The sequence below is a fragment of the Microchirus variegatus genome (assembly GCF_963457635.1).
Source record: "Microchirus variegatus genome assembly, chromosome: 22".
Lineage (NCBI taxonomy): Eukaryota > Metazoa > Chordata > Actinopteri > Pleuronectiformes > Soleidae > Microchirus > Microchirus variegatus.
The window spans coordinates 15,493,683-15,521,587 of NC_139823.1; the positions used below are offsets into that span (position 1 = coordinate 15,493,683).

At 41.3% G+C, this 27,905-nt stretch overlaps 1 protein-coding gene across 1 annotated transcript in view; it reads left to right on the plus strand.

The window, feature by feature from the left end:
- The window catches only part of ncam2 (neural cell adhesion molecule 2), a gene marked incomplete at its 5' end in the record, with an annotated part of 350,469 nt that overhangs the window by 236,197 nt on the left and 86,367 nt on the right, over nt 1–27,905 (plus strand). The window contains 4 exons of the mRNA XM_083908283.1: nt 702–908; nt 6,655–6,798; nt 10,080–10,217; nt 24,958–25,075. Of these exons, the coding sequence (XP_083764409.1) occupies nt 702–908; nt 6,655–6,798; nt 10,080–10,217; nt 24,958–25,075 (607 nt within the window). The remainder of the gene's footprint in view (nt 1–701; nt 909–6,654; nt 6,799–10,079; nt 10,218–24,957; nt 25,076–27,905) is intronic.

Below are 27,905 nucleotides of genomic sequence, written 5' to 3' on the forward strand. Positions count from 1 at the left end.
TAAGTAACCTTTGTAGGTTCTTTTAAATGTCTGATACTCACCAAACGGTGCTAAAGGAGCTAACGCAGCTAACTGGTAAACGGTGCCTGGACTCTGGTGCTGCGTCACGCGCGTCTTTTCCTGGTCAGTCATTATGGAAACGCGTCTTGCGCTAACGTGCGTTAGCATTGACGCCGTCACCGCGTTAACGTGCCCAGCACTAACGTATGTTTTTATAGACTAGTCTCACGCGCAGCTAACGGCGCCAACTGGTAAACGGTGCCTGGACTCCGTCAGTCATCACTTTTTAATGTGCGTTAGCGTTGATGGATGCTGTTAACGCCGTCAACCGTGCCCAGCACTAATTATATTTCGTAAGTAACCTGTGTAGGTTCTTTTAAATGTCTGATACTCACCAAACGGCGCTAAAGGAGCTAACGCAGCTAACTGGTAAACGGTGCCTGGACTCCGGTGCTGCGTCACGCGGGTCTTTTCCTGGTCAGTCATCATGGAAACGAGTCTTGCGCTAACATGCGTTAGCGTGTTAACGTGCCCAGCACTAACGTATGTTTTTATAGACTAGTCTCACACGCAGCTAACGGGTTAACGGCGCCTGGACTCCGTTGCCGTGGCAAGTTTAAGCTTTAAGGTGACTTGTGAGTAAGTTAAAACTAACTCATTATAATCAAACTCTTTCTCTTTCTCGCCGTCCTCCTCCCCAGCTATCGGCGAGCCCGTGAGGCTCGAGTGGTACAACCCCCAGGGCGAGCGCATCGCCACCTCCAGGCGGATCGCGCTTCACACGGAGACGTCGCGCTCCAGGCTCATCATCTACAACGCCATCATCGAGGACGCGGGGATCTACCGCTGCCAGGCCACGGACGCCGGCGGTCACACCGAGGAGGCGTCGGTCGTGCTGGAAATCTACCGTAAGCTTTGCAGACATATGACTTTCAGAAAAACATGCACTTGGTCAATCAAGGGATATATAAAGTGCACGAGAACGCTCAAAATAACGAAAATACAGTTTTAGTACATGTTTTTGGTGTTTTCTTAAGTGATATTAAGGGAATTTGGATACATGGCCTTCATCTACATTAACTTTGAAGATTTATTCATGTGACATCGCGTGCTCTATGCCGATCCACCATTCCTGCGGTCACATGGTTCATCTCAATCTCGAAAAATAACACTCAGCAATTTCCCCCAGTCTGAAAGATGAAGGCAGTCTGATACTAAAGTTATTTAGCATAATAGAAAAAAGAAAACAGTTTGAAACCTTCCGCACCACAGGCTTTGAGAGGAATAATAGCATTTACAGTCATTATTCATAATTGTTCAGATGACTCATAAGGCAGGTTTGAATGGAAATAACAGAGAACAATTACGGAATGTCGTTGCTTTGCGTTGTTTTCCGGATAAGAATCATCCAACGCGGACCCATTAAATAACTCCTTTAGTTGCGATTTAACTGATTTGCATGCGAAACGAACGGCTTTGTTGAAGAGCGTTTAAGATTACAGGCTTCGTTTTTTCAAAGACGTAATGACAGGTTTCGCTGGCTCCGTGTCACGAGTGTTTTCGTTTGCGTCGACGAAAAAAAAAAAAAAAAGCGGTCAAAAGCAAACGCGAGGTGCCAAAATATGTACGATGTTGTTGTTTACTGTCACACGAAGGCCGCATTAGCGCCGAGTTACCCAAATCCCGATTTACTAACTGGAGACGACGTCTTTGATTCACCGCCCTTGTAAATCGATAGGAGAAACGCATCGCGGCCTCAATCACACCTGCCACCACACAGACACTTGCCTCGCTGGCCGCAGAACCAGCTCCCTAAAAACTATTGTTTCCATGGCAACCCAGCATCATTCTCCCTCGGGGGGGCCACCTCGGCGTGGATTGCCTGAGCAGCATGTGAATGAAAATCCGCCCGAAGCCTCCAGCTGCAGCTCCAGCCAGTACAGCCGTTCTGCCGGTGCACAGGGTGCGGTAACCCCCCAAAAAACATGTTGTACATGAAATTCACGACCTGCGGGGAGACAAAGTGTTGACATCCTCTGGCTCGGCTGGCTGTTGACGTCGCTGCGATCGCCCGCCGTTGTAATCACGCCACGCGGAGCAGCTCTGAATCCAAAACACAGGGCTTGAACTTTGGTTAAATTCACCCTGACGGCACAAATGGCACCGTCATGGAGCTATTTTGTTTTTTTTTCCCGCTGTCGGCAAAAAGGACTCAAGAGACAGTCGAAAAAATAGTTCTGCAGATGCGGTTTTCCCCGAAGGATGAATCTGGGATCTCGCTTGTACGACGTGAACATATAAGCAGCCATATGAGATGATGATGAGGATTTCATAATTTAGCGCAATGTTTAGGGTGAATTCCAATTCCTCAATCTTAACCCTCATTCTCAAAGATGTGCGCTCCCTCTAGTGCAAGTGTTGTCCCGATTCTCAGAAAAATTAAGTTGAGGGTCAAGTTTAAGGACTGTATCGCCCTCAATATTGAGATTTACCGGGACCACCCTTGGGAGCAAGGGCTACCCAGAATGCATTGCATGTTTTGCCATAACAAAGATGGCGCCGAAAGCAGCGAAAACGAGTACGCTACAAATTAAGTATTTTCTTTGTTAATAGAGATATAAAAATGATAAAAAAAAACCATTGTATTATCTTTAGTTTAGGCCCATATTATGGATTACTGACGTCATTGTTGCGTAACATTTATTTTTAGTTTACGATCTTTTGTGCAGACAAGCGATGGTTTTCTATGGTTTACTTTTCAATAAGTCGTGGTGTGTGATTTCAATAAGCTGAATATGTCCGTGGTTGTGGTATTTGTATGAGTATCATCTTATAACTAACTGACAACCTAATAACTTGACTGACAAACAGATCGTAATTAATAATCGTGACGTAAATGTGTTCTTCTTCTTCTTCTTTTTTGGAGTTGACAGACTGGACGCATTATTCTGCCCCCTACAGTCTGAAGACGTATCTGCATTTAAGGGGTGTCCCATTTCTAAGTGACAAAATAACCCTCAACACTTGGTTTTGAGGGCCAGTGTAAACTCAGAATTCTGACTTTAAAACTCAGAATTCTGACTTTATTCTTTGTTCTCTGAATTCTGAGTTTAAACCCAAAATTTCTGACTTTAAAACTCACAATTCTGACTTTATTTTCGTAATTCTTACTTTATTCTCATAATTCTGAAGTTAAAACTCAGAATTCTGACTTTATTCTAATAATTCTGACTTAAAACTCAGAATTCTGACTTCAAACTCAGAACTCTGACTTTATTCTTTATTCTCTGAATTCTGACTTTAAAACTCACAATTCTGACTTTATTTTCATAATTCTGACTTTATTCTGTGAATTCTGACTTTAAAACTCACAATTCTGACTTTATTCTAATAATTCGGACTTTAAAACTCAGAATTCTGACTATTCTAATAATTCTGACTTAAAACTCAGAATTCTGACTTTATTCTTTATTCTCACAATTCGGACTTTATTCTCCAAATTCAGTTAAGATTAAGGGTTGAGCTTAAAGGGTTAAGATAGGAATTGGAATTGGCCCTAAGTTTGCTCTTGGGTAAAAAGTGGTTGTTGTTGTTCCCACCCCCCCTACAGATTCTCCTTATAGAGCAGCGTGACAACAAGAGAGACACCATAAGTGTTCAAACTTGCAGAGGAAAGTAGAAGAGTTTGTGAGGAAAAAAAATAAAATAAAGAACACGAGGGGGATTGATTAGAAACCAGTGGAGTGAATGAGGAAAACATGCAAAAGCATCCTTGGAGTTAATGAAGACACCGAGATGCCAGACACGTTCAAAGGAGGAGAGTGCAGTCGGCGAGAGAGAAAAAAGCTCATTTTAGGGAACAGTCTGGCATAAATCACACAGCGAAAATGCTAATGGTGAGGCCTAACTAATGGCAAGGACTGATAAGGAAGCTGGTTGTTGATTTATTCATGCCTTCACAATACACCAGGCAGATGATAGCAGGTGGCCGCGGCACCACGAGCCGTGCCAGAACCAGCGGGTTACACAAAGAACCAGAGAGGGTTCCTTCGAAGACGTGTCGTGCATTGTGCGCGGGGGGGAGAATCCGGTCCAAGAAGAAAATTCCTTAACACAACAAAATGTTTGTTAAGATGTCGGATGACGGAGAGAAGGAATCTGTCTGTTCTCGTCTAATTCGGCGAACAAAGGGTTTGCGGAATATCTCGCCTCGACTGACTTTTTTCCGTTTTGTTTTCCTCGCGGGGCGCGATTGGCAGCGAATAAAATGGCCGTCTCTCCGTCTAACTGTGTGTTCCGTTCCGTCAGAATCGCCTTATCTGTGTCCCAGAAAACGGTCACAATGGCATTAGCTTTTCCGTCGTTCTTTGATTCCGAGGGTGAATGCTGCTCATCCGTTCCCAATGCTTTGCATTGTTTTTCCCAAAAACACTCTGAGTCTGTTCTGCTAAAGGAGATCACAAGACGTCACAAGACGTTTGTGCTTCGCAGCAGACGGTTTTAGCCATTTGAGTGGAGATGGTTGAGTGTCTTGGTTTGTGCATCTCTTTGTCCACAAAGGTTATCGAGGAAATACGGTTTTCTCTGGTATTCAATGTTGCAACTTTGGTTAACTTTTTATTTAATACATCATTTGTTTTTGCTGTGTCCCAATTCAGGCCTTTATTACGGAAGAGGATTAGAGCCACTTACTATTTGAGTTCTGACTTTGACAATTCTAACATTATTCTAATAATCCTGACTTTATTCTCAGAATTCTGGCTTTAAAACTCAGCATTCTGACTTTATTCTTGGAATTCTGAGTTTAAAACTCAGAATTCTGACTTAATTCTCAGAATTCTGACTTTATTTTTGGAAGTCTGACTTTAAAACTCACAATTCTGACTTTTATTCTAATGATTCTGACTTTAAAACTCACAATTCTGACTTTATTCTAAGAATTCTGACTTCAAACTCACAATTCTGACTTTATTCTCACAATTCTGACTATTCTCAAAATTCTGACATTAAAACTAAGAATTCTGATTTATTCTGAAAATTCTGACTTATTCTTTATTCTCACAATTCTGAGTTTAAACTCATTCACACAGAGAGTGCAACACATTTTCTATCACTCATCGGCATTATAGATTTGCAGAGCTGGGAATCGAAACCCGCAACCTTCCAGTTGACAGACGACTTCCTGGCCCGCTGTCGCCCTCACGTTCGCCTTCAGATTCACACATTCACGTTTTGTTGAATCATTATTCTGTTTGGACGTTTTTGTTGTGAGGTTTTCTTTCCGCTAAGTTTTCAGTTCTTGGCTTCCTGTTTTATTTTGAAGTCTTTCCTTTTGCATCCTGTCCTGCCGTAATGTGTTTCAGCTGTGTCTTGTTTGCCACACCTGTGTCACACCTGCCTCCCTGGTGTATTCAGTCTCTCTGCTCCCCAGTGTCCGTGTTGATTCATTGTGTTAGTTTATGTCACATTTCAGTCCCCGTTGTTTCCTCTGGTGATGTCACTGATGTCCATCAGGGTTCAGAGCCTGAGCGTTTATGGGGGATAGATTGAGAGGGGGGCCTATGAATTAATTAAAAATTTAAAGCCAAAAACCAAAATGAGTCAATCTGGCTCTACACAGAGTCAGCAACTTACCGCCCGCTCCTTAACCACAGTCTGTCAGCTCTGTAAACCGGACCGGACATTTATCCTTCCATTTTGCTGCTCTGGAGTGAAAGATTGTGTTTCCCTGGCGACATTTTGAAGGAGCCTTCCGAGTGCGAGATCCACCGTTTGTGATACGATCAGCCTCCGAAGGATGAAGCCGCAGAGTCGGTCTACAGTTACTCTGAGCTTGGCGTGTGTAGTAGCACTCTGTATTTTTTCCCCTTAATGGCTTTTTATGCTCCGACGCGGAGCATATATCGTTCGCACCGTTCCGTCCGTCCGTTCGCCGTCCGGACTAAAATGAATACCTTCCTGTATTCATACGTCCTTCACATTTTGCAGGATTGTTTAGTGGGTGAATATCTCCAGGCGTTTTTTTTGTTCGTTTTGTCCAAAAACCTTTTTTTGAATTTTTCGTGAATTTTTTACACGTTTTTTTGCGGGGAAATGTGAGAAATGTGTAAAAACGGCACTTTACGAGCTTGTCAACACGATAACTTGACAAATATTTCGACATGTTGATGTCAAACTGGCGCAGTCAATGCCCTTTTACAAGTATCTTGGACAAGTTCGAAGATGGGTGACCTTGACCTACTTTTCAAGGTCACGGCTGCACTTGGAACTTGGAAAATAGCCAAAAACCGGCACTTTTCAACCTCGTCGTCGCGATAACTTGACAAATATTTATTGTATTGCTGCCAAACTGGCACTGTGGATGCCTCTTACAAGTATCTTGGATAAGTTCGAAGATGGGTGACCTTGGCGTACTTTCCAATGTCAAAGTTAACTCAAAGGATATAATAAAACCAGACTGGAAATTAAAAGGAAATGCGTCTTCAAACAACTTTAACTAAAAGCACTAACCCTCTCACAACGGTCACAGTTTTTTTTTTTTTTGAGCTCCTTTTGATGTCGAGACCTGCACTAAAATTGTCCACCTTGAATGCTCGAGAGAAAATAAAATAAAATAAAATAAAAAATCCTTCCATCTGTTTTCCGATCCCGCAGAGAGGCTCACGTTCAGAGATATTCAGTCACCGCAGGAGTTCCGCCAAGGTGAGACGGCGGAGGTGGTGTGTGATGTCATCAGCTCGCCGGTGCCTGCAGTGGTGTGGTACTACCAGGAGAGGGAGATCACCGAGGAGTACCACAGTAAGTTTGCATGACCTTTTGTTGACCACTACTTTAATGACGGTGTTTTTTCCTTTCCATGTTGTTTTAGAGGTGAATGAGAAGCAGGAGACGTACAGGAGAAGACAATAGTTTTTTTTTTAGGTTTACACACTGACTGAATTTCAAGGTCATAAAGATGTATAAATGTAAATTAATTCTAAAACTTTACTGATGAACCAAATTGTTTTCATTCTTTATTTATTCTTCCTTCAACAATTGATTTCAAAGATGAAATGTCTTGGGTTGTGAAGTGATATAAGAGTTTTCCGTGCACTAGTTGGGATTTAGCATAACTCCATTTTGAGTCATGTGATCTGATCACTATGAAAGAGGATTGGGGCCAAAGGAAAAAATTATTTGAGTTCTGACTTTAAAACTCAGAATTCTGACTTTATTCTCAAAATTCTGACTTAATTCTCAGAATTCTGACTTAGTTCTTAGAATTTTGACTTTAAACTCATAATTTTGACTTTATTCTCAGAATTATGACTCTAAAACTCATAATTATGACTTTATTCTCAGAATTCTCACTTTAAAACTCAGAATTATGACTTTATTCTCGGAATTCTGACTTTATTCTGAGAATTAGGACTTTAAAACTCAAAATTTTGACTTTAATCTCAGAATTATGACTTTTAAACTCATAATTATGACTTTATTCTCAGAATTCTCACTTTGAAACTCAGAATTCTGACTTTATTCTCGGAATTCTGACTTTATTCTGAGAATTAGGACTTTAAAACTCAGAATTTTGACTTTATTCTCAGAATTATGACTTTACAACTCAGAAATCTGACTTTAATCTCAGAATTATGACTTTAAAACTCAGAATTATGACTTTATTCTCAGAATTTTCACTTTAAAACTCAGAATTCTGACTTTATTCTCAGAATTATGACTTTAAAACTCAGAAATCTGACTTTAATCTCAGAATTATGACTTTTAAACTCAGAATGATGACTTTATTCTGAGCAGAATTGTGAGTTTTAAAGTCAGAATTGTGAGTCTCAAATATTTTTTTCTCCCTGTGTGGCTCTAATCCTCTTCCGTAGATCACACAATCCTGATGAAGCAGATTTTGCAGATTATTTTGAAGCATATTCAATGTTCCTCAGAAAACCTTAATATATAACAGCAGACCGATTATACCACAAGCTGCGACTACGCCGTCATCTCAAAAGAAGTTTACGATTTTTAAATGTAATGCGACCAAATTCACTCGAATATCGAGAAAAAAACCTTCTCCTTGTGTCCTTGTGTACCCTACCCCCCCCCCCCCCCCCCTTTCGTCCACTTAATAGAATAGCTCTAATGTGCCAAGAATGATGTTCTGTGGGACAGAAATGCTCTTTCCCTCTTTTGTGCGGATTCACAATAAGACAAGAATATCAAACCCTATGAATAGAAGTCCAGCCCCATCAGCCCAGGAGGAGGAGGAAGAGTATAACTGGGAAAGAAACGGTGTTAACAAGCGACTGAGAGGACGGATTATAGAGCAATTAGGAGGTGACATTCAAAAAAGATGCAGACTTCACGACTCGAATCTCGCTCACTCTGTGTCGTCTTCAATCCGAAGCTGGTTCGCGGGTGTCGCGTCTGAAAGGGCTCACGCCGTTTTTTAAACTTCTTATTTTAATTATGAAAGAAGGTGGTTTCTTTAGTTTGGGTGGTGGGGGTGGGGGGGAAAAAAGAAAGACCGGCAGACGGGACAGAATCACTTTCATTAATATCCTTTACTGATATTAAAAAAAGCTGCAGACTAGAATTCATTATTCCTCGCTGATTTACAACACTCCCTACGCCGCCGCTCCTCCGTCCTCCTCCCAGACGCCTGAGCGCTGATGAGAAAGAGTGACCCCCTTGAATCTGTCACGTATTTTTAATTGAAATCCAAATCTTCAGTTGAACAGTAATGATGAAAGACTATTTTTTTCCTTTAATCACCCCCCCACACACACACACCCCTACTCCCTAATTACGATGCGCGGGGGGTTATAAATATCTTTAGCGCCACAGAAATGAGATAGAGGCCTCATCACTCCTGGCCAATCTCACGGCGACCACGATTGGGAGGTGAGTGGAGACGGATTCGGAGGCGTAATTGCGCGGGCGTTTGTCCGCGTGAACTTTATCAGGTAAACGCGCCGCAGACGAGATCGACAGTCTCTCACTCGTGGAGAGCGGAGGCGACGCTTTTTTTTCTCCCCTCAACTTATCCTTAATCGCACCCTAGCCGTCTCTGTCGTATGTCGTTCCTGCTTGGTTTCAGAGGCGCAGCTTGTGAACAGGAAAGGCAGGCGGCAACTGCTTGGGGCCCCGAGCCGATAGGGGGCCCCCCCCCCCGACACTCGGAGCCTGAGGGCTGTTTTTACCGAAATGTGCAGTGACCAGCCGCCTCCCCGTCCCCCTTAAACAACAATGGGGGGCGATTTGCAATGACATCTCAGTAGGAAACCCCCCTAAAGGGGCCCCACCTCACTTTAACCTGTGTGAAGTTATCGTTCTGCAAGTTGGAAAATGAAGAGGATTATTTACAGTGTAATAATGCATATCTTTTTTACTCATTTTATACATGGTTTTTCGGTTATCTACAGTATTTTATTGTTCTATATTATTTTATAATGTGGGTTCTTTATAGTGTAATGTATTTTTTTTTTTTTTTTTACTAAGTTTATATCGTTTTTTTAAAGCTATTTACAGTATTTTATTATTCTTTACATATAGTTTCATTGTTATTTCATTCATTTAGAAAAAATAACATAATGGTGATGAACACCGGTTGGAAGGGCCCCCTGGGAATTTTTGTTTAGGGCCCCTACAGACTCTAGAACCGCCCCTGATTATTTACAGTGTAATAATGCATATTTTACTCAGTTTATATATGTTTTTTTCAGTTATTTACAGTATTTTATTGTTCTATATATTTCTATTGTTTTATAATGTGGGTTCTTTACACTTTTTTACTAGGTTTATATAGTTTTTTAAAAGCTATTTACAGTATTTTATTGTTGTTTACATTTATATTTTCACATACTTTTTAATTACAAGGTTATTCATTTCGAAGAAAAAAAAATATTTTGAACTCGTACATTTTTCGTTGGTGTCAGATTATTTATAACATAATGGTGATGAACACCGTTTGGAAGGAAGGGCCCCCTGGGAATTTTTGCTTAGGGCCCCTAAAGACTCTAGAATCGCCTCTGCTTGGTTTCCTTCCTTCCTTCTCACCCTCTTGTTTTCTTCTCTCTCTCTCTGTGAAGACAAATACCAGGTGCTGGCAAACAACAACCTACAGATCCATCACGTGACCAAGGCGGACGAGGGCGTGTACCGCTGCGAGGCGAGCGTGGAGGCTCGCGGCGAGATCGATTTTGTGGATATCGCAGTGGTGGTCAACGGTAAGTAAGTCGCCTTCGAGCCCACGATTACGATTACGATGATGTGTTTAATTAGATTTGGGGTTACAGGCAAAAAACATATCTCACTTTCTAATTCATTGCGCATGATGAGCTCTGGAAAATGCTGCGCGACAGACCTCGTTATGCACAAAACTGCTTAAATGATCCTAATGTGATGAAATGAGTTAGCCAAATGTGTGTGGGGAGAAAAAAAAAAAAATGTTGTCGACTCGCAGCATAAATGAAAATGGCAGTTTGGCAGATAAAGAATGTCATTACGGCTGATGGACATCAGGATGTGGAGCCTCATTTCTGCTCCAGACTAAAACATATCAGTTTTTTGTTTTTTTTCCCACCACTTTCTGTTCATTTCCTCCGGTCCTTTTCAGCACCACGGACAGCGCCGTCGCGGCAGATAGCCGAGTTCACGAAGTTTACCGGAATTAATGAAGAAATCAGTGAAAAGGAAATAGAAAAGTTAATGCTGTTGAATAATGAAGCCAAACATTCTTTAAGTTAGTTATTCTGGTGAGACACTTCTTTTTATCGTCTTTGCTGTTTTCTTAAAGAAGACGTATATTTGTGCCGTGTCTCACAGCACGTCTGCTTATCTTACTTCAACACTTATACACTTTTTTTCTCCACTCAAGGGAGCGTTAATGTTATGCTTTCAAAAACAATCGGTAAACTTGTCATATGGTAACTTTTTACAATAAGGATCCCTTAATTAATGTTAGTTAGTTAGTATTATCATGTATTACCTAGCATTGTTAACACAATAAGGGTCCAAAAAGCATTCGGTAATATTTTGCTATGGTTAATTAATGCTTATAAGGCATTTATTAAGGGTTTGGTCAGGTGCCTAACGTTAAGTAATATCTTACATAAGGTTATGTAAGAGCTACATGACGACATACACAGAAATACACATAAATCAATTGTTTATTAATGCCCATCCAGGTAACGTACACCATATAGCGAATGATTAGTAGATGCATTAGTTGGCTGTTACTTAATGCTTAATCACTCCAAATAAACACCATAATTAAGTGATTACTAGAGCCATTATTAATGGTTACTAGTATGTTAACTAATGCTGTATAAAGCATACATAATGATAACTAATTACAAGATAAAAATTTTACTGAGTAGTAAACATTAATTAACTGCTTAATAATGCATTATCTAACGTGTTAACAATGCTAAGTAATAAGTGATAATGATTAATAATCACAGTTAATTGGTAATGTACTAACTAACGTTAATTAAAGGCGCCATATGTAAGAATGTGGCCACAAACGGTTACTACATTCAAATTCAAAATACCGCTGCTCGGCAGCCGAGACTCTACTGACTGCAATGATTGGTAGACGGCGGTAGGTGGCGCCACATGCAAAAAAAACATGATTTCAAAACTTAAAACTCAAATTTAAAATATATTTTTTTAATGCAAATATTTTGTCTGTACTGTTGTTGTTGGTGAGTTCAGTTTGTTATATGAACATTATTCCTGAGTCTCTGTGACATATTAGGAGGATTTTATGGCCAGTTGTTTTATATTTATTACATAAAGCACCTTTAAGGGACCCTTATTGTGAAGTGTTACCTGTCATATTATTGCATACAGTAAAAGAAAGCCTGACATTGTAATAAGAAACAAATGTGGCTTTGGGATCACTGTCGGCGTCAAGTAGAAACCACAACTTTCACAAAATTCAGCCGAGGACTGATGGAAATTGTAGTGTATTAAAAAAAAAAACAGAAGATCAATTTAGATTCTAATCAGACACAGTGTCAAATTCAGCAGTTAGCCAACTTTAAAACACAATAAATCAGGAAGGTCGGTTCATTTCAATGGACGACGCCGCCGCAGCAGCGTTCGCTTTGTCCTCTGCGATTCTGTAAGTAAATAGAAAATAAATCAAAGTCGCGTTCTTTAGCGTTGATTCACCGGAAAGTGATTCATTAAAGTGAATTCAATTGTAAAAAGGCACAGTGTAATATCCTCTCACTGTGGGTTACTTTAGCGCCAATGAGCCTGTGATTACGCGACTGTTACGCGACGCCGCTGCGTTTCATCGCTTGTTTACACTTGGTTTAATCGCGTGCGCCGTCCACTCGGTGGAGTTTTAGGTCGAATGCTCGGAGAATCAGGTCGGATGCTCGGACCTCAGCTCTGTGGAAACGGAACACAGTCGTCATCTTTGACAGATTCAGCTCACTCCCTTTAGACTCAGACGAGTTCATCACTGGCACACTTGTAGCTCGTCTTCCTATCGCTGTGTGTTTTCCCCTCTTCTATCATTTTCCTTTTTTTATTAATTTAACTTCTCCCTTCCATTCATTAGCGTGATTGAATTTTTTTTTCAATTAGCGATAGCTGTGGGCACCCGAAAAAAATCGAAGGATGTCATTTTAATTTTGTCATTTGTCCTCATTTGGAGCGCGTCACCTGAGACCGCCTGAGTGATTGAAATGCGAGGCCTCGCGACGCTCCAGCGGCCGCAATATTGTCTTTGCTTATGTAATTCTGCCGCCTCTTAATGTAAAAAGCAGAGCGGCCCTGTGAACCCCCCCCCCCCCCCCAAAAAAGAAAAAAAAACGACGAATCGCGTTCAATTTAGCACACCCACTTAGCTCACTTCTCAGGAAGATCCAATAAGCCTGCTCAATGAGGCGCGGCGCATTATCGCCGTGACACGACACTTGCCGAGCGCAGTGTCGAGGTGAGACGGTGAGTGCAGCGCTGTGCCAGAGAGAGTCCTGAGAGTAGGAACCTCACCCTGGAGGAGGCGCTGAAGGAATTCTCTTTGCATCATGGGAACTCATTCAGCTCATTCAGCTCATTCAGCTCATGCCTATAGAGACTCACACACTCTGACATATACATTTATATCAGATGGGTTTTTATCCTGGATCCTTATGGAATAGTACGGAGCCCCTGAAGTGACATGAGAAAAAAAGACGAAAAAAAAAATAATAATTGAAATCTCGAGTTTCAAAGTTGAGAAAACATTTATTTTTTTTTTTAAATGTTCTAATTTTTTTGGAGAAATTAAATTGATTTTTTTTCATTTTTTCAATTTTTTTGAAAAAAAATGTTGAATTTTTTTCCCTAATTTTTTTGGAAACTCGAGAAAAAAAATTGAATTTTTTTTTTAAAAAAAAATTTGAATTTTTTTTTTCTCAATCTGGAATTTCCAAAAAATTTTGAAAAAAAAAATCAAATTTTTTTTTTTTGGGAAAGTCGAGATCTCGACTTTGAAACTCGAGAACTCGCCTTTGAAACTAGTGATTTCAATTTTATTTTATCTTTCTTCCTTTTTTTTTTCTCATGTACTATTCTACTTCCCTGAAGTGACATGAGGGAAAAAAAAAAAAACTTGAAATCTAATAAAAAAAATAAATAAAATGTTTTAATGAAACTATCTTAAATACATGTCACACACTGAAATCAGATGCTGTTTCAGCTGTTAATGGGTTTATTTTGATGCAACCCACGTATTTTTCATTATTATTTTTTTTTTTTTTTCCGCTAATTTCAAACTTGAGATTTCGAGGGGTTTTTCCATACTTTTTTTTCTCTCATGTCACTTTGGGGTCTCTGTAGAATAGTTTACTCAGTTTGAAGAGGAAACTTAAACTCTCTCTAGTAACACGTGAGCTCAGGTCGTCTCGTGTGGAGCAGCACATTCAAAAGCCTTCATTCAAACACTGCTGTTTACAGGACGATAAAACAACAACTGTTATGAACCAAAAACCCTATTTTTTTCTTATTGTTGTGGGATATTTTTAATAATTTTCCCACCTCTGAGGTCAACACCGGTTCATGTTCTATCGCCCTGTAAATAATGTTATGTGTTTGTCATAAAGGCTTTTAAACCACTGCAGTTCTTGTTGTGTTTTCTGTTCCACACAGGAGCAGCTGATGGTTTGCCTTTTTTCTCATGCGACTACTGAGAGAATAAACCACACTAAAGAGGAACATGTGTTCCAGGATTGTTTTGGAACTCTTTTTGTTTCCCTTTTGAACTCTTTGGGTTTTATGTTTTTCTTTGAATGACTCTGTGTGCTCATGCTTTTAGTGTATTGGGTTTCCCAGGTTTCATTTCTCGTCATGTCTTCCTGTTTTACTTTGTACTTGTTCCTCCTTGCTGTGTCTTTCCATCACTCTCTCTACCTGATTTCATTACCCCTACACCTGTTTCCTATTAGGTCTCACCTGTGTTTTGCCAGTTTGTCTTGTTTTCTTCAGACTCCTGTCTCTTCCACCGTTTGTTTATAGGTCACGTTTCCTCCCCCCCCCCCCGCCCCCTTGGCTCAGCCTTGATTAAATTCCCTTTGCATTTCTTATTTTACAGCCACACATACTTGTGTTTACAGCCCACGACTCTGCCCTTAAGTTGTTACAAATCAAAAAAAAAAATGCAGGTTTACTTTCGAAAGTCTATTGTCCTACATTGTGGTTGGCAGCTCTTTAATGGTCCAGAGGAGCTGTTAGTTACAGTCGTGTCCTTAAAAGAGAGCAGAGAAAGACGGGGCTGAAGGTGACCGCGTTGGCGTCCTCCGAATGCACTCCACTGTCACGGGGCAGACAAATACGAGGCGCCTGCCTCTGTCAGGACGAGTCTCATCTATCTTAAGTCGTCCGCCGCGGCACCTCGTCACAAAGCTCAATCGACTTGCCTCTCTTGTTGTTTTCTGCAACAAAAAAAAAACGGCGAGTGTGTGGAGTTCAAAGTAGAGACCTATGGAGTCTGATTAGTTCGGGTATTTGCATACGGTTTGGAACTTGGAGTCTGTACCTGGAGTTGTTTTCATTACACTAATGCGTCTAAAAAAGCTGTGACCTTTAGGCTTCTGTCATTTGCATAAGCAACCTCATGAGGACCAGGTAAACACGCTTGTTTTTCTACCCTCAAGGTAGGAGGTGAACATTTTTTATTTTCTTCCCGACGACTGGAAACCGGAGAGAATTTCAATCTTCCATCTTTTGCCCTCGACATCGCCGACTTTATATTTCCAATGAGGGGGAGGGGGGGGGGGATGTCACAGTCGGAATTCACTCGGATTATTATTCCTCGTCTTCTGTGGCTACGGCAAGAAAGACGGAGTCTTGAGCCGAGGCATGCCTCACTCAGGAAGAGGAGACCGGCGCGGTCTGCATATCGACAGCAACCCGGACCGGTCAAACGCGAGCACAAAGGCGCCGAAACACAGTGATACGGTAGATTCGCTGGGAGGCTGCAGGCTCCTGTTCATGTTTTATCAATCAGCTGCAGACCTGAGGGGCACGGACGGGTTCTGTGTTGTGGTGCCTGCGGATATGGCCGTGAGGACACGAGGTGCACATGAGATGAAGAGGACCACGAGCGTTCTTCCTACTCCAGCCTCAAGCTCTTGAAGCTCCAGCGCAGAACACACAGAATCAGACTGGATATTGATCATCTCCACTAGCAACCACTTCTTCGTGCCAGATTTTTAATTTAATTTAAGGTCGCCTGTCGTCCTCCTTCGTCTTCCTCCCTTTGTACATCGTAACTACAGCAGGTTTGAGAGCTTTCTCAAGCTGCCGTCCCTGAAAGAAAAGTTTGAGTTTCACATTATTGTTACTCTTTAGAAAGCCCTTCAAACTTAATTACAATCGTTGTGTTGTGTGCCCCTTGTTATTGTGCGGACGGAAATATGAATATCTATCAAAGAAAAAACACTCGTTTCATTGAGTCAAAGTACAGAAAGTGCTTTTTTAAATCTTTTCTTTCTTTTTTACATTCCAGTTATGTCACTTTGACATTGAGCTGACTTAGTCTCAAAAACAAAAAGTATCTCGGAATGACTTGAAATTTACCATCATGATTGTCGCCATCGCCCTGAACTAGGATAAGTTGAAAATATTTGCAAACCTCTTAAGGAATAATTTTAATGAATTTTTGAAATTCAGGAAATGATCCATTTGCCCTGATGCACTTTGACAGTAACCTGATTTTAGTCTAAAAAAAAAAAGTATCTCGGAATGACTTGAAATTTAACATCATGGTAGTCGGCATCGCCCTGAACAAGGATCCGTTGAAAATATTTGCATATCTCTTAAGGAATAATTTTAATGAATTTTTGAAATTCAGGAAATTATCCATTTGCCCTGATGCACTTTGATAGTGAGCTGACTTTCTTCACGAAAAAAAAAAGTATCTCGGAATGACTTGAAATTTACCATCGTAATAGTCGGCATCGCCCTGAACAAGGATCCGTTGAAAATATTTGCAAACCTCTTAAGGAATAATTTTAACAATTTTTTGAAATTCAGGAAATTATCCATTTGCCCTGATGCACTTTGACAGTGAGCTGACTTTAGTCTCAAAAACAAAAAGTATCTCGGAATGACTTGAAATTTACCATCATGATAGTCGGCATCGCCCTGAACAAGGATCCGTTGAAAATATTTGCATATCTCTTAAGGAATAATTTAAATGAATTTTTGAAATTCAGGAAATTATCCATTTGCCCTGATGCACTTTGACAGTGAGCTGACTTTAGTCTCAAAAACAAAAAGTATCTCGGAATTACTTGAAATTTACCATCATGATAGTCGGCATCGCCCTGAACAAGGATCTGTTGAAAATATTTGCATATCTCTTAAGGAATAATTTTAATGAATTTTTGAAATTCAGGAAATTACCCATTTGCCCTGATGCACTTTGACAGTGTGCTGACACATTTGCGTTGTGCCTAATGAGGTTGCACAGTGTTTGTATTATGTTAGCCTTTACTTTCCTTATCATGCATTACCATAACTGAAAAATCTTCATACTTCCTACATACTTCCTACGGGCGCTGCACTAGTCTGTAAAAAACAAAAGATAATATGTTATGTTAAAGTACAGATACTTAAAAAGTACTGGTATAAAGCAACAGACAATGTAGTGGAGTTATCATGAAGTCTGAAGTCTTAAACATTGAGTGTCTGACACTGGCTTTGATGATCTCATGCATTATTACTGCGTGTCCACAAACGTGAAGGCTGCAGTGTTGTGTTTATACAGCGCTGACATATTAGGTTTCAAATTGCCAGTGTTACAGATTCTTCTTCAGGACAAAGTTACTGCACTGCGGAGCCGTTTTTTTTTTTTTTTGAAGGCTGCGGGGTCTCCGCGGGTTAATTTCCACTGTCACTTACAATCGAGCGTGATCGGGCGTCTTGCCGAGTTTGTTTGCAGCGCGGAGAGTCGTATTGAGGTTTTTTTCAGGAAGCGATGTTGTCATGCTGTTCTTCTGACGCGGCCTGTCGGCGAAACGTGTCAGTTCTGTTTACATGTTTTAACAACAACATTTGTGTCTGAAAAGCACGGCCAAAACAGCAGGAAGTGCATACTTTTATATATTTTTTTTTTTTTTTGTCTCTTTCCTTCACTATTCCATACATTATTCATGTTCCTCAGCTGATAAAAGGAGCACGGTTTTCTTGCCCATGAGCGTCGAAGCATCCGCTGACCAACCGCGGCTCGCCGTCTCCGGTGAATCATCAAAGTGCACCGTAGACGAGGACGACGGCGCGCGGAGGGAACGCGGCCACCCACTGAACGGCTTATCAACCTCAGGCCAAAACAGTTGGAAATGCAGAACATTAGCAGCTCTGACATCCAAAGTTATCACAGATGAGTCATGAGTAAGCTTACGCCTCGGCGACTGTGGAGAAGCAGAATGAAAAATCAAGGAATTTAGCTCTTTAGTTTCATTTTTCAGACGCGATTGGAAACAGGATGGCTTTACAAATGGAAATAGAAGATGCCCTCTCTGTGACACGCTCCTGTTTATCGTGGGCTTTTTTTTTTTTTTTTTTTTCTGTCATTTGCTGCATGAATCTCATTAAATTAGAGATGGAGAAACTTCTCTGACCTGTTTCCGGGGAGTGAAAAGGAATGATGGTGTGGTATTTTAGGAACTTAGACTTAGCTTTCTTGGCAAGAGTTTGAGTGGAGAATCGATACTTCCTCTTGTGGTGAGTGTGAGGCCGCAACCGGCAGCAATTCAACATGAGGTCAGAGTGTAAAGAAAAAAAAGAACAAGTTGTGGATTTTATGGGAGATTGATTTCAGGACTGAGCTTTTTTTAACCTCGTATTGTTTCCAGTCGGTATGAAACTCGCAAGTTAGGGATTCAAGCTTTTTTTTGATTTTTAGACATTTTGACCAACTCTTTTTGAGGTTCCAAGAAGTTTCGAGGAGGGAAAGAGACGGCGAGGAAAGACGAAGCGGCAACCGCGGCGGGTGCCGTAGCGGTTTCGCCAACTTGCTGACTTTGTCGCTAAATCTGGTGACTTTCCGATTCCTCCTTGACAAAAGCGACTCGTGACATATCTCCCCACTTTTGGTGTTATTGGAGTTCTTTTGTGGCTGTTTGGAAATTCTCACGTGAAAGCACGTATCCCTCTCAACAACCGGCCCGGGATCCCCGCTAGAGCTTAGATCGGGGCCCAAAAAAAACAAAGCCCGAGCCCGACCCTAGCCGAGACATTAACCGTAATTACGAGCCCGAGCTCGATTTAAACCCGACAATTTGTTTAATACGTGAGCTGTAAATGTACGCGTACGTCCATCCCACAGAGGGAGCTTGTTGTACCTGCTGCCACGGTCTTAATTTACAACAATAACAGAGCCGCCAATATCCACATATGTTGCTAATGAAGATACACTTCCTGGTTTTTAAATTGTGCGTTCACGGCCGCGGGTGTTTACACCTACAATACGACGTGCTATAACATACCACGCAAACAAGAATTTACATATATACATATGTATATAATTGTGCAAATTAAGCGATGACGTCATCTAGCGTCTTCAAACTTATCGTTATCGAGGTGAGCTGCTCAATATATCGTGATATTGATCTGAGGCCGTATCGCCCGGCCCTACTCGTCAGTGTGTTCCTCTCTTTCTGTTTTGACAATCGAAGCATCTTCCTTAGATCTTCTCCGGTCAAGTCTCCTCCTCCACGGAGACCAAGGTTTCATATGAGGCATCAAGGAAAAAAAAAAAACCTTCCTTTCCTCTTGCACTCCTTCTTCTACTAGACCAGGGGTCTGCAACCTGCGGCTCTAGAGCCGCATGTGGCTCTTCAGCCACTCTGCAGTGGCTCCTTGTAGCTTAAGAGAACAAGGCGACAAATAAGAGTGTTTTAATATGTTGTGCATCACATCCAACGTCGACGGATGTCCTGTCCATCTTTGGATCCACATGCCTTTTTCTCAAGTATGAACGACACACAATCCAAATGTTTGCTTAATTTGTTTCAAAGTGGGTTCATTTTAATTTCAATAATTGGTCACAAACAATGAAACAATAGAAGAACTAGGTCTACGTCAATGTGCGTTTTATTTTTGCTCCACTTTATAAGAGGTTGGGTATAAACTGAACATTCTTAAAGTTCATAAATGAAAAGAACTTTTGCTCTTTTATGCATTACATCTGCATAAAAACCCTTATTCGTGTTATCTTCATTTTGAGGGTTGTTTTGCGGCTCCAAATGGATTTTAACTGGGTGGAGAGGCGACAAAAATGGCTCTTTTCATCCTAAAGGTTGCAGACCCCTGTGTTAGACCTTCCTCAGGTGGACGTGTCTTGAACTGTACGGAAGAAGAGATTTGAATTGATGGACACCACCAGGCCTGCCAAAGATTATCCTCGTATCACACCCAATGAAGACGGGTATATCCTCGAGGAAGCCCAAAGGATACGAGCCTGAAGGAACCTTCTGTCCTCCAAAGACGCCTTCAGAACCTGAACCTGCTGCTACCTCAGCAGTGGCAGTTAATTTCATATTTCAAAAAAATACTCGACACAGTTTAAGATCACATCATAAATCGGTTGAGTTTTAGAGGACAGTTCTCTTAGAAAGTTCTCTGAGAGGCAAAAAAAATGTTGGATTTAGTATTATAAAATAGCCCAAAAATCATAACTCATCCAGTCTGTCTTTTATAGTTTGCATATGGTAACCTTTTCCCCCGTTTTTAATTCCTTTCAATAAACCCAATCCTTGTGCCATCTATCAGCATCAAAGACGCTGGCTCCTCGCCACTTTGATGACCCCCGCTAGCAAACAGAGCCACCGCGTGTTTCCATGGCGACTCATAGAGAGCGACGCAGAGCGGACTTAACTCGGCGATCTCGCCCGCGTCCTTCCTCGACACGCGCGCTTAATTGTCAGTTCGCTCACTCGCACGTCAGACCCCTTTTCAGCTGTCGGAGGAAACCGTCGGCTGCTCAAAAGGTGCTTATTTACGGCCGCGGTTACGTTTTGTGTTGTCGAATATAATTCAGCGCTGGTTTGATTCCAGTTCTAATCTCGGAGGGCGAAACAAAATCTTCACCTGCTGAATTTCTAGTAGGTGTTTTTTTTTTTTTTTTTTTGGATCCTTTTACCAGGAAAAAAAAAGTCTCTGCTTTTCCAAACGCGTCCAGGTGAATTTGTGTCTTTAAATAATCGCATGTTGTTGCAGGTTGCGTGGCCAAAGACTCTCGCGTGCGCCCGAGCTCCTCTGAAGCTTCAAGGATATGACTAATACAAAAAAAAAACTTGCCAGATTCTTTTTGAATCTTTTAAAACCCTGTTGCTGATTTTTTGCTCGTTTGAAGTCTCTCTGCTTTTGGCGGCGCGTCTCATTAACGCGGGGTTGTTTCAGCGAGGTTCACTGATGTGGGAGTGTAACGCAGAGTGAAGAGAGAGAGAGACACCAGAGAATGGAAATCCATTGGCATGGAAATCAATGGTTATCATGTCGGGCAGATGCCTGCTCCTCTCATATGCCGAGTCAGTGTTATTGGAAAGGACTCATAGTGTTTGATTGCTGCTTTAGGCCATTTTTCTTTTTTTTTTTATCCCTGAAAAGCTCGCTGTGCCTTGATGTATGTCTCTTTCAGTGTCCACCCCCCCCCCCCCCCCCCACCCTGCAACGTTGTGTGTTGAATTTCCAACAAAAGAGACGTATTCATTTGTTTTTTTTTGGATTGATCAGATTTCCGTGGACTTTTAAACGCGCTATTATAAAGAGCTGTTCGCTCACACAGAGTAACACACGCCGGGTGTTGTTAGAGGTAATTGATCTTTTAAGAGAGAAGACTACAGCGTTTTTCAGCGCTCTCCGCTCTGATAATAGTTATATTCTCCTATTCATTATCGCGTTAAAGTGTGTTAAAAATCCCCCGATTTTTTCTTTCTTTTTTTTTCTCCCCCTCAGCCGCTTAACGAGACTTCAGGCCACACGTCACGTTTAATCTTCATCTTTCTCGCCCGACTTTGTTTGCGGATCGAATAAAAATGTTCTCCAGGTTGACATTGCCTCCAAATTGAATTCATTAACTCACAATAACTGCTGCACCACGAACCAGATCAACTTCCAGTTTTGTAATATTTTATATATATAACGATTTGGAGCTTTATCGCTCCACAAAGTGACGTTTTTAAATGCAGTTTGAAGCCTCTTTTTAATCAGAGGAAAATAGAATAAAATAATATCACTGTGCAGGTTTTCAGCTACTTCTACACACTGTGTTGTGTGTTAAAGCGGACCTAGACAGGAAGTTCCAATTAACGCTGTATCTGCGTCATTACCTTGTTTACGAAGCCCTGAAGGTTCTAAACAAACAGTTCAGCCACTGCTGAGAACGCTGTGTTTTATTACTATAGTAATCTCGGGCTCAGCGAGATCTCTGAAAAAAACCCGGTCCGGTTAAATAAACACTGGTTCTCCTGAACAGCAGATCGTCCTGCTCCAGGCACAAGCCCGGGCACATCCGGTTTTTGTACATTGAACCGCAGAAGAAGAATAACGTCCGTTGTGGAAGTGTTTCATGAGCGACAGTGTCTTCTGACCCTGGGTCAAAGGTCGTCAAAGGGACTGCAGCGGGGAGTCGTGAAGAAGCTATTTTTAAACACTGTTAAAAACAATGTTTTGATAATGAGGAGCAGTGCATCCACCGTTCCAGAGGGGGGCACTGCGCTTCTGAGAGCGGGTGTGCTGAATATGTCACTTCCGGGTACTGGCCAATCACAAGACTCTGTCTTCTGGGTGTGAGAGTTGAGTCTGAGTCTCTCTAAATGTTGGAGATTCACGCACATTTTCAGATATTTTAAAGTCTTTTTTTTACTCATCTACAGTTCGGCGTTGTTCGGTTCGATTCTTCGCGCTCATGACTCTTCCGGTGACGACACTCTCTGGACCAATCGGTGACCAGCAGTCTCTTGACGTCACATTTTAGTATCACCTAAAAAAGCTCCGTAGAGTAAATTCAGGCTGCTGTAGAATAGACGCCAGCCTCCGTGAACCAAGTCCCTTTTGACTAAAGTGATTATTAAAGGCTTATTCTAAGGCGGCAAAAGCCAAACAATTTTTTTATTTTAAAGCGATTATACACTCGCCCAAACATACTCGTGGATTTCTGTCAATACGGTGGAGGTGATTTTCCACGCTGCTGAATCTAAAATAAAACCACCATCTCTTTTCATTAGAAATGGAGCTCAATGGTTTGGCCTCAGCTTCACCCCCCACTTTTATTTTTTTTCCTGATTGTCATCGTTCACACCTACACAGTGGAGGCAAACACAGGGTCGGTGTAAATGCTCCAGAGCTGCTGCAGAACATGCTCGGTGACTCGGGCGACACGACTGGACGACACGCCCTCCGCGCTGCGGAGACCGGTTGTTGTGGGAGTCGCGTGTGCACGACTGAGACGCCTGATAAACATGCTTCTGCCATAAAGCTGTCACTGCAGAGGCAAACAGAGAAAAGACAGCGCCTGCTCTCAAACTCCCCCCCCCCCCCCCCTTTTCACTGAATGACAGGATGACAGCCCTCAGCTGATTGGCTGACAGCGACAGGCTGAGTGTTGCTGACGGCCGTCGGCGTTACACTGTTGATAAAGTCATCAAGACCTCTGCGGTTCATCAGCAGCTGCTGCTGCTGCTGCTGTGTGCCCGACATTAGTGAGACGTTCATGAACGTGTGCGTTTTGACCTTATTTTTATCACATTAAAGCAAAAAAATTAATTCAGAAAATCTAATTATTTTCCGATTAATCGTGGATGCAAAACACAATATTATTATTATTTATTTTTTGGAAAAAAAACTTTTCTTGGATTTTTTTTTTTTATCCAATTACTCAATTAATAGAGGAATAATCAGTGGAATACTCGATTAAAAAAATATTTGATAGCTGCAGCCCTCGTAAGCTACATTAAATCATCATAGCGTGTGGCGCTAACGTAAACATTAATTGCTCATTCTTGCTCTTTTTCAGTTGTAAACAACTTAATTAAAGATAGATATGATAATTCTAATGTAACGCTGCAGCTATCGAACATTTTCGAAATCGAGTATTCAACCATTTATTTTGCTATTAATTTTGACGCAAAACGCAAAATTATTATTATTCATTTATTTTGACATTTTTGGGGGGGAATTTAAGGAGCTCCCAAAGTGACAGTGAAAATTTTTCGTCAAATTCTTTTTTTTCGGAATTCTTTTCTTTATTCCCTTTTTTTGGTAATTATTTTCTTATTTCCCTTTTTTTCCGTCAAATTTTTTCCCGCAATTTTTTTAACGTCATTTTTTTTTCTCGTGTCACTTCGGGGGCACCGTAGGATTTCTTTTTGGGCATGTTTTATTTATTTCTTAATCCAATTACTTGATCAATCGAGGAATAAACAGTAAAATACTCCATTACAAGAATATTCAATAGCTACAGCCCTAGTAAGCTACATTAAATCAGCTAACATCAATGTTTACGTTAGCGTGTGCCAGCAGCGCTAGCAACTGGATGCTATCGGCTCAGGCGATAAATCATTGAGGACGTGCTGTTGTGGTTACGCCAGTTGTAGTTTACAGTGGTTAGACTTCACCTTGTTAGCTTCTTGTTTAAGCGTGAAATGGTCCAAACACTGGACATTTTCTGCCTTTTACAGGCTGTTTCACTCTCCGTCTCCGCCCTCGAGACACTGGAGTAAATGTTGCAGCCTTATTCAAATGTTATTTCCTGTCTATGACTAAGATGTCAGGTTTTGGTGGGGTCCAACATTCCAGTGGCTGCTTTATTGGATTGACGTGCGACATGTATTTGTTGATGGATTCAATGAATGTTTTATGTTCACGAGTGTCATAATGGAAAAGTCAAGCATGTATGAAAACACACGAGAGAGCACAAGCTTTTCTCTCGGGTTTTCCGTGTGTTTCTCTTGTTCTTTTGACGCCGGTGAAATTGGCTGTGAAAACATACGAACAATGGCTGCAGCTTAAGCCGTTTTTTAAACAGGCCCCTGAAAAAAAAGTCCGCTCACAAAAGGCGAAGAAGTGGCGGCGGCGTTTTCCCACAGACGGCGCAGTCACGTTTGATGTCGTCGCCCATTGTTTGTGTGCGTTTGTGTGTGTGGATTTAACCGCCGGATATTTTCTGAATCAGACAAAAGTATTATGGCTTCACATCACTGTTTTTCAGCTCCTTTGTGTGTGTTTGTGTGTGTTTCTTTTACCAAAGCTGGGTCACAGTGTTACTTGAAATCCGTCCTGTTTGGATTAACAACACAAGTGAGGTTTTCAGTGAGTGCTTACTGGCCAATTACAAGGCAAAATGTATTCAATTTGAACGCATCAAAGGCTCAACGTCTGGTTAAATATATATCTATAAGTTAAGAATGTGGTTTTCTAGTATGGAAAATCATTGTATGACGCTGTTATTCTCTGCTCTGTGTGCAGTCCCTCCCGTGCTGTCGGTGGCCCAGCAGTCCTTCAACGCCACGGCCGACTACCAGGAATCGGTTACCTTCACTTGCGTCACCTCTGGATCTCCGGACCCCGTGGTCACATGGCACAGGTACGTGGAAGTACATTACGTTCTCTTTATAAGTCGTTTCTGCAGCCAAATACAACCGGGGAGTATGCAGTATATGTGCTTTATTGCTTCCTGGTGACAGGAATTACAGTGTTATGGTCATGTGATGTGCATATTTAGGTGTTCCTTTCCTTTCCTTTCAGATACAAAGGATATAAGAATTAGAGGTGGGGGAAAAAATCTATTCACATCAGAATCGCGATTCTAATTCTAATCGCGATTCATAAACTTCAAAAAAAAATTTTTTTTAAAGGCGCCATATGTAAGAATGTGGCCAAAAACGGTTACTACATTCAAATTCAAAATACCGAGGTCTTTTAGGTTCCGTTTACTGACGTAACTGGCAACCCGTGGTTGCTCGGCAGCTGAGACTCTACTGACTGCAATGATTGGTAGACGGCGGTAGGTGGCGCCACATGCTAAAAACATGATTTCAAAACATAAACATGATTTGCAGTCTGCAAAATATTTTGTCTGTACTGTTGTTGTTGGTGAGTTCAGTTTGTTATGTGAACATTATTCCTGAGTCTCTGTGACATATTAGGAGGATTTTAAAGCCAGTTGCTTTAGATTTATTACATAATGCACCTTTAAGTTTCTATTTTGGAAAAACCACACAAAACACCAGTTTGTGTTATTTGTGTACACGTTATTTTTGTAAAGGCAGCTAGTCGGTTTTTTTTGTTGTACAGTAAGTAAGATTTAATTTGTTTTGCGTGAATAAATGTTAACTTTTGTCTTAAGTTTGCCTTTGTGTGATCACATTATCACATTATCTTATACAAACTGTATTGTTTTGATGCCATTATTTGCCGTAACACACTATGCATTGTATACATTTTTGAATCGAATCGAATCGTGAGTCACCCAAAGATTCACATCCCAAATAAGAATATTAGAATAAATGTTTTACGCTGATAGAAAAGGGGACTGCGAGAGTGTTTAATTATGTGTGTGTGTGTGTGTGTGAAGGCAAAAGCAATCAATCTCAGATCACTAGAGTGAGATCACGCTGTAGATCACAGGTTATTAAAGTCTTAAAATTGGAATAATAATAATGACGTGAACAATGTTCAACACTTTTTTAAATATTTTAATTAACTTTGCCATTATTATAGTTACGGTTTGCTAAATCCCAACTTTTTAACCCTTTGTGTACATTGTACAGAAATGTATTTATATTGAATTCAGACGTTCATATACTTTCAGACTATGCCTTTTGACTCTCGGGAGATAAAAGCTCCATCGCAGATGCCGGGGAAAAGACTCGCTCTTTGTAGTTCAGAATCATTTCTCAATGTTTCGCTGGCGCTGCGCACACCTTTGTTCACAGTTCCAACCAGACACACTCAAACTGTGAAATTCCGAGTCCGCCCTCGTTTATTACCCCTTGGCAACCGCACCGCCCGCGATATCACATCACTGCCTCATAGCAACAAGGTGGAAATATATGCACCTGGAGAGCGTTTGACTCCTCACTATCCACTCCACTGCTCAATATCAAGCAATTAGCCTGCACCCACTCCACAGTCAATCATGGCTATTTGCACCTGACTCTCTATTTATAGAGCATTAATGGTGTTCTTATGGAGTTCATACTTTTTTCCCTTTAATGTACTTCTTACATAGTTTCTCTTAGTTGATTCATGTAATGGGCCGTGAGAGAATGATCCTTTTATTTTAAGCCCGTTTAGCACAAATCGATTGCGAGCGCCGACGGTCACTGGAGCTGCACTTCTGCATCGACTTCAAACTTTGTTTTTGCGGTAATCCAGCTTTTGCGTGTTTCTTTCTTTGTGAGCATCGATCGTCGATTATCAAACACGGCGTTTGCCACGCGACAGTCGCGTGACTTTGACTGAAGGGACGCGGTCGACGAGATCAGACGCGGGTTTGATGTATTTTCACACCTGAGGCTTTTCCTCGGTTGTTGGATGGAAATCAATAAGTGGACGGAAATATAGGGAAACAGATTAAGAACAAGAATCTAAGTATGCTTTGAAAAATGGTTGTAGATGAGTTGATTATTATACTTTTTTAACAAATAGTCTAACATTTACCACAGAACCACAGAATGTAAACAATGTCCTGTGAGTAAGTGATTTTGCCCATTGTTTCCAGAATATTAGTGTTTTTCACAAATTACTGCATGTTAAAGTAGTGCATTAACAATTGAGACAAAGTTCCTGCGACAACGTGAGCGAAATGACCGTAACAACCACGCGTTGGCTTTTGACGTGCAACTTCTGAGCTTTCAGAAACGGGTCGACTTTTTCCGATAACTAAAACTCATTTTCTTATACCTGCAGCTCAGAGGAAGGAGAGAACATTTGGGATTTTCTCGCTGTAGTTTGGCACAGGAGAGTTGACGGTATGCGGCGGGAAAAGGCTGTGTCATGCAGAAAGATGTAGACTTCAGTGGGATGTGAGCATTTTGTCAAGTGGCTTGAATCGGTTTTGCTTCTGTTGTGGCAAAGTCAGTGTTTATAATTCCTCTTCAAAACATATGAACTATCCCTTTAGGCGACATCATGTCAGTATCATACATATGGCAGGTTATTTTTGGATTTTGGATGATGTACAGGGAATGCAATCATGTGTAAGGGTTTGAGACACAACAAGGAGGATCCAAATCTATACTCAAAAGCTAACCGCAGCTAACTTCATCAACGTTAATGCACGACGAGTTTCCATGACGACTGAGCAGAAACAAGACACGCGCGCGTGACGTCATGTTTACGCGTCGCTGCACCGGAGTCCAGGCACCGTTTACCAGTTAGCTCCAGTTAGCGCCGTTAGCTGCGTTAGCTCC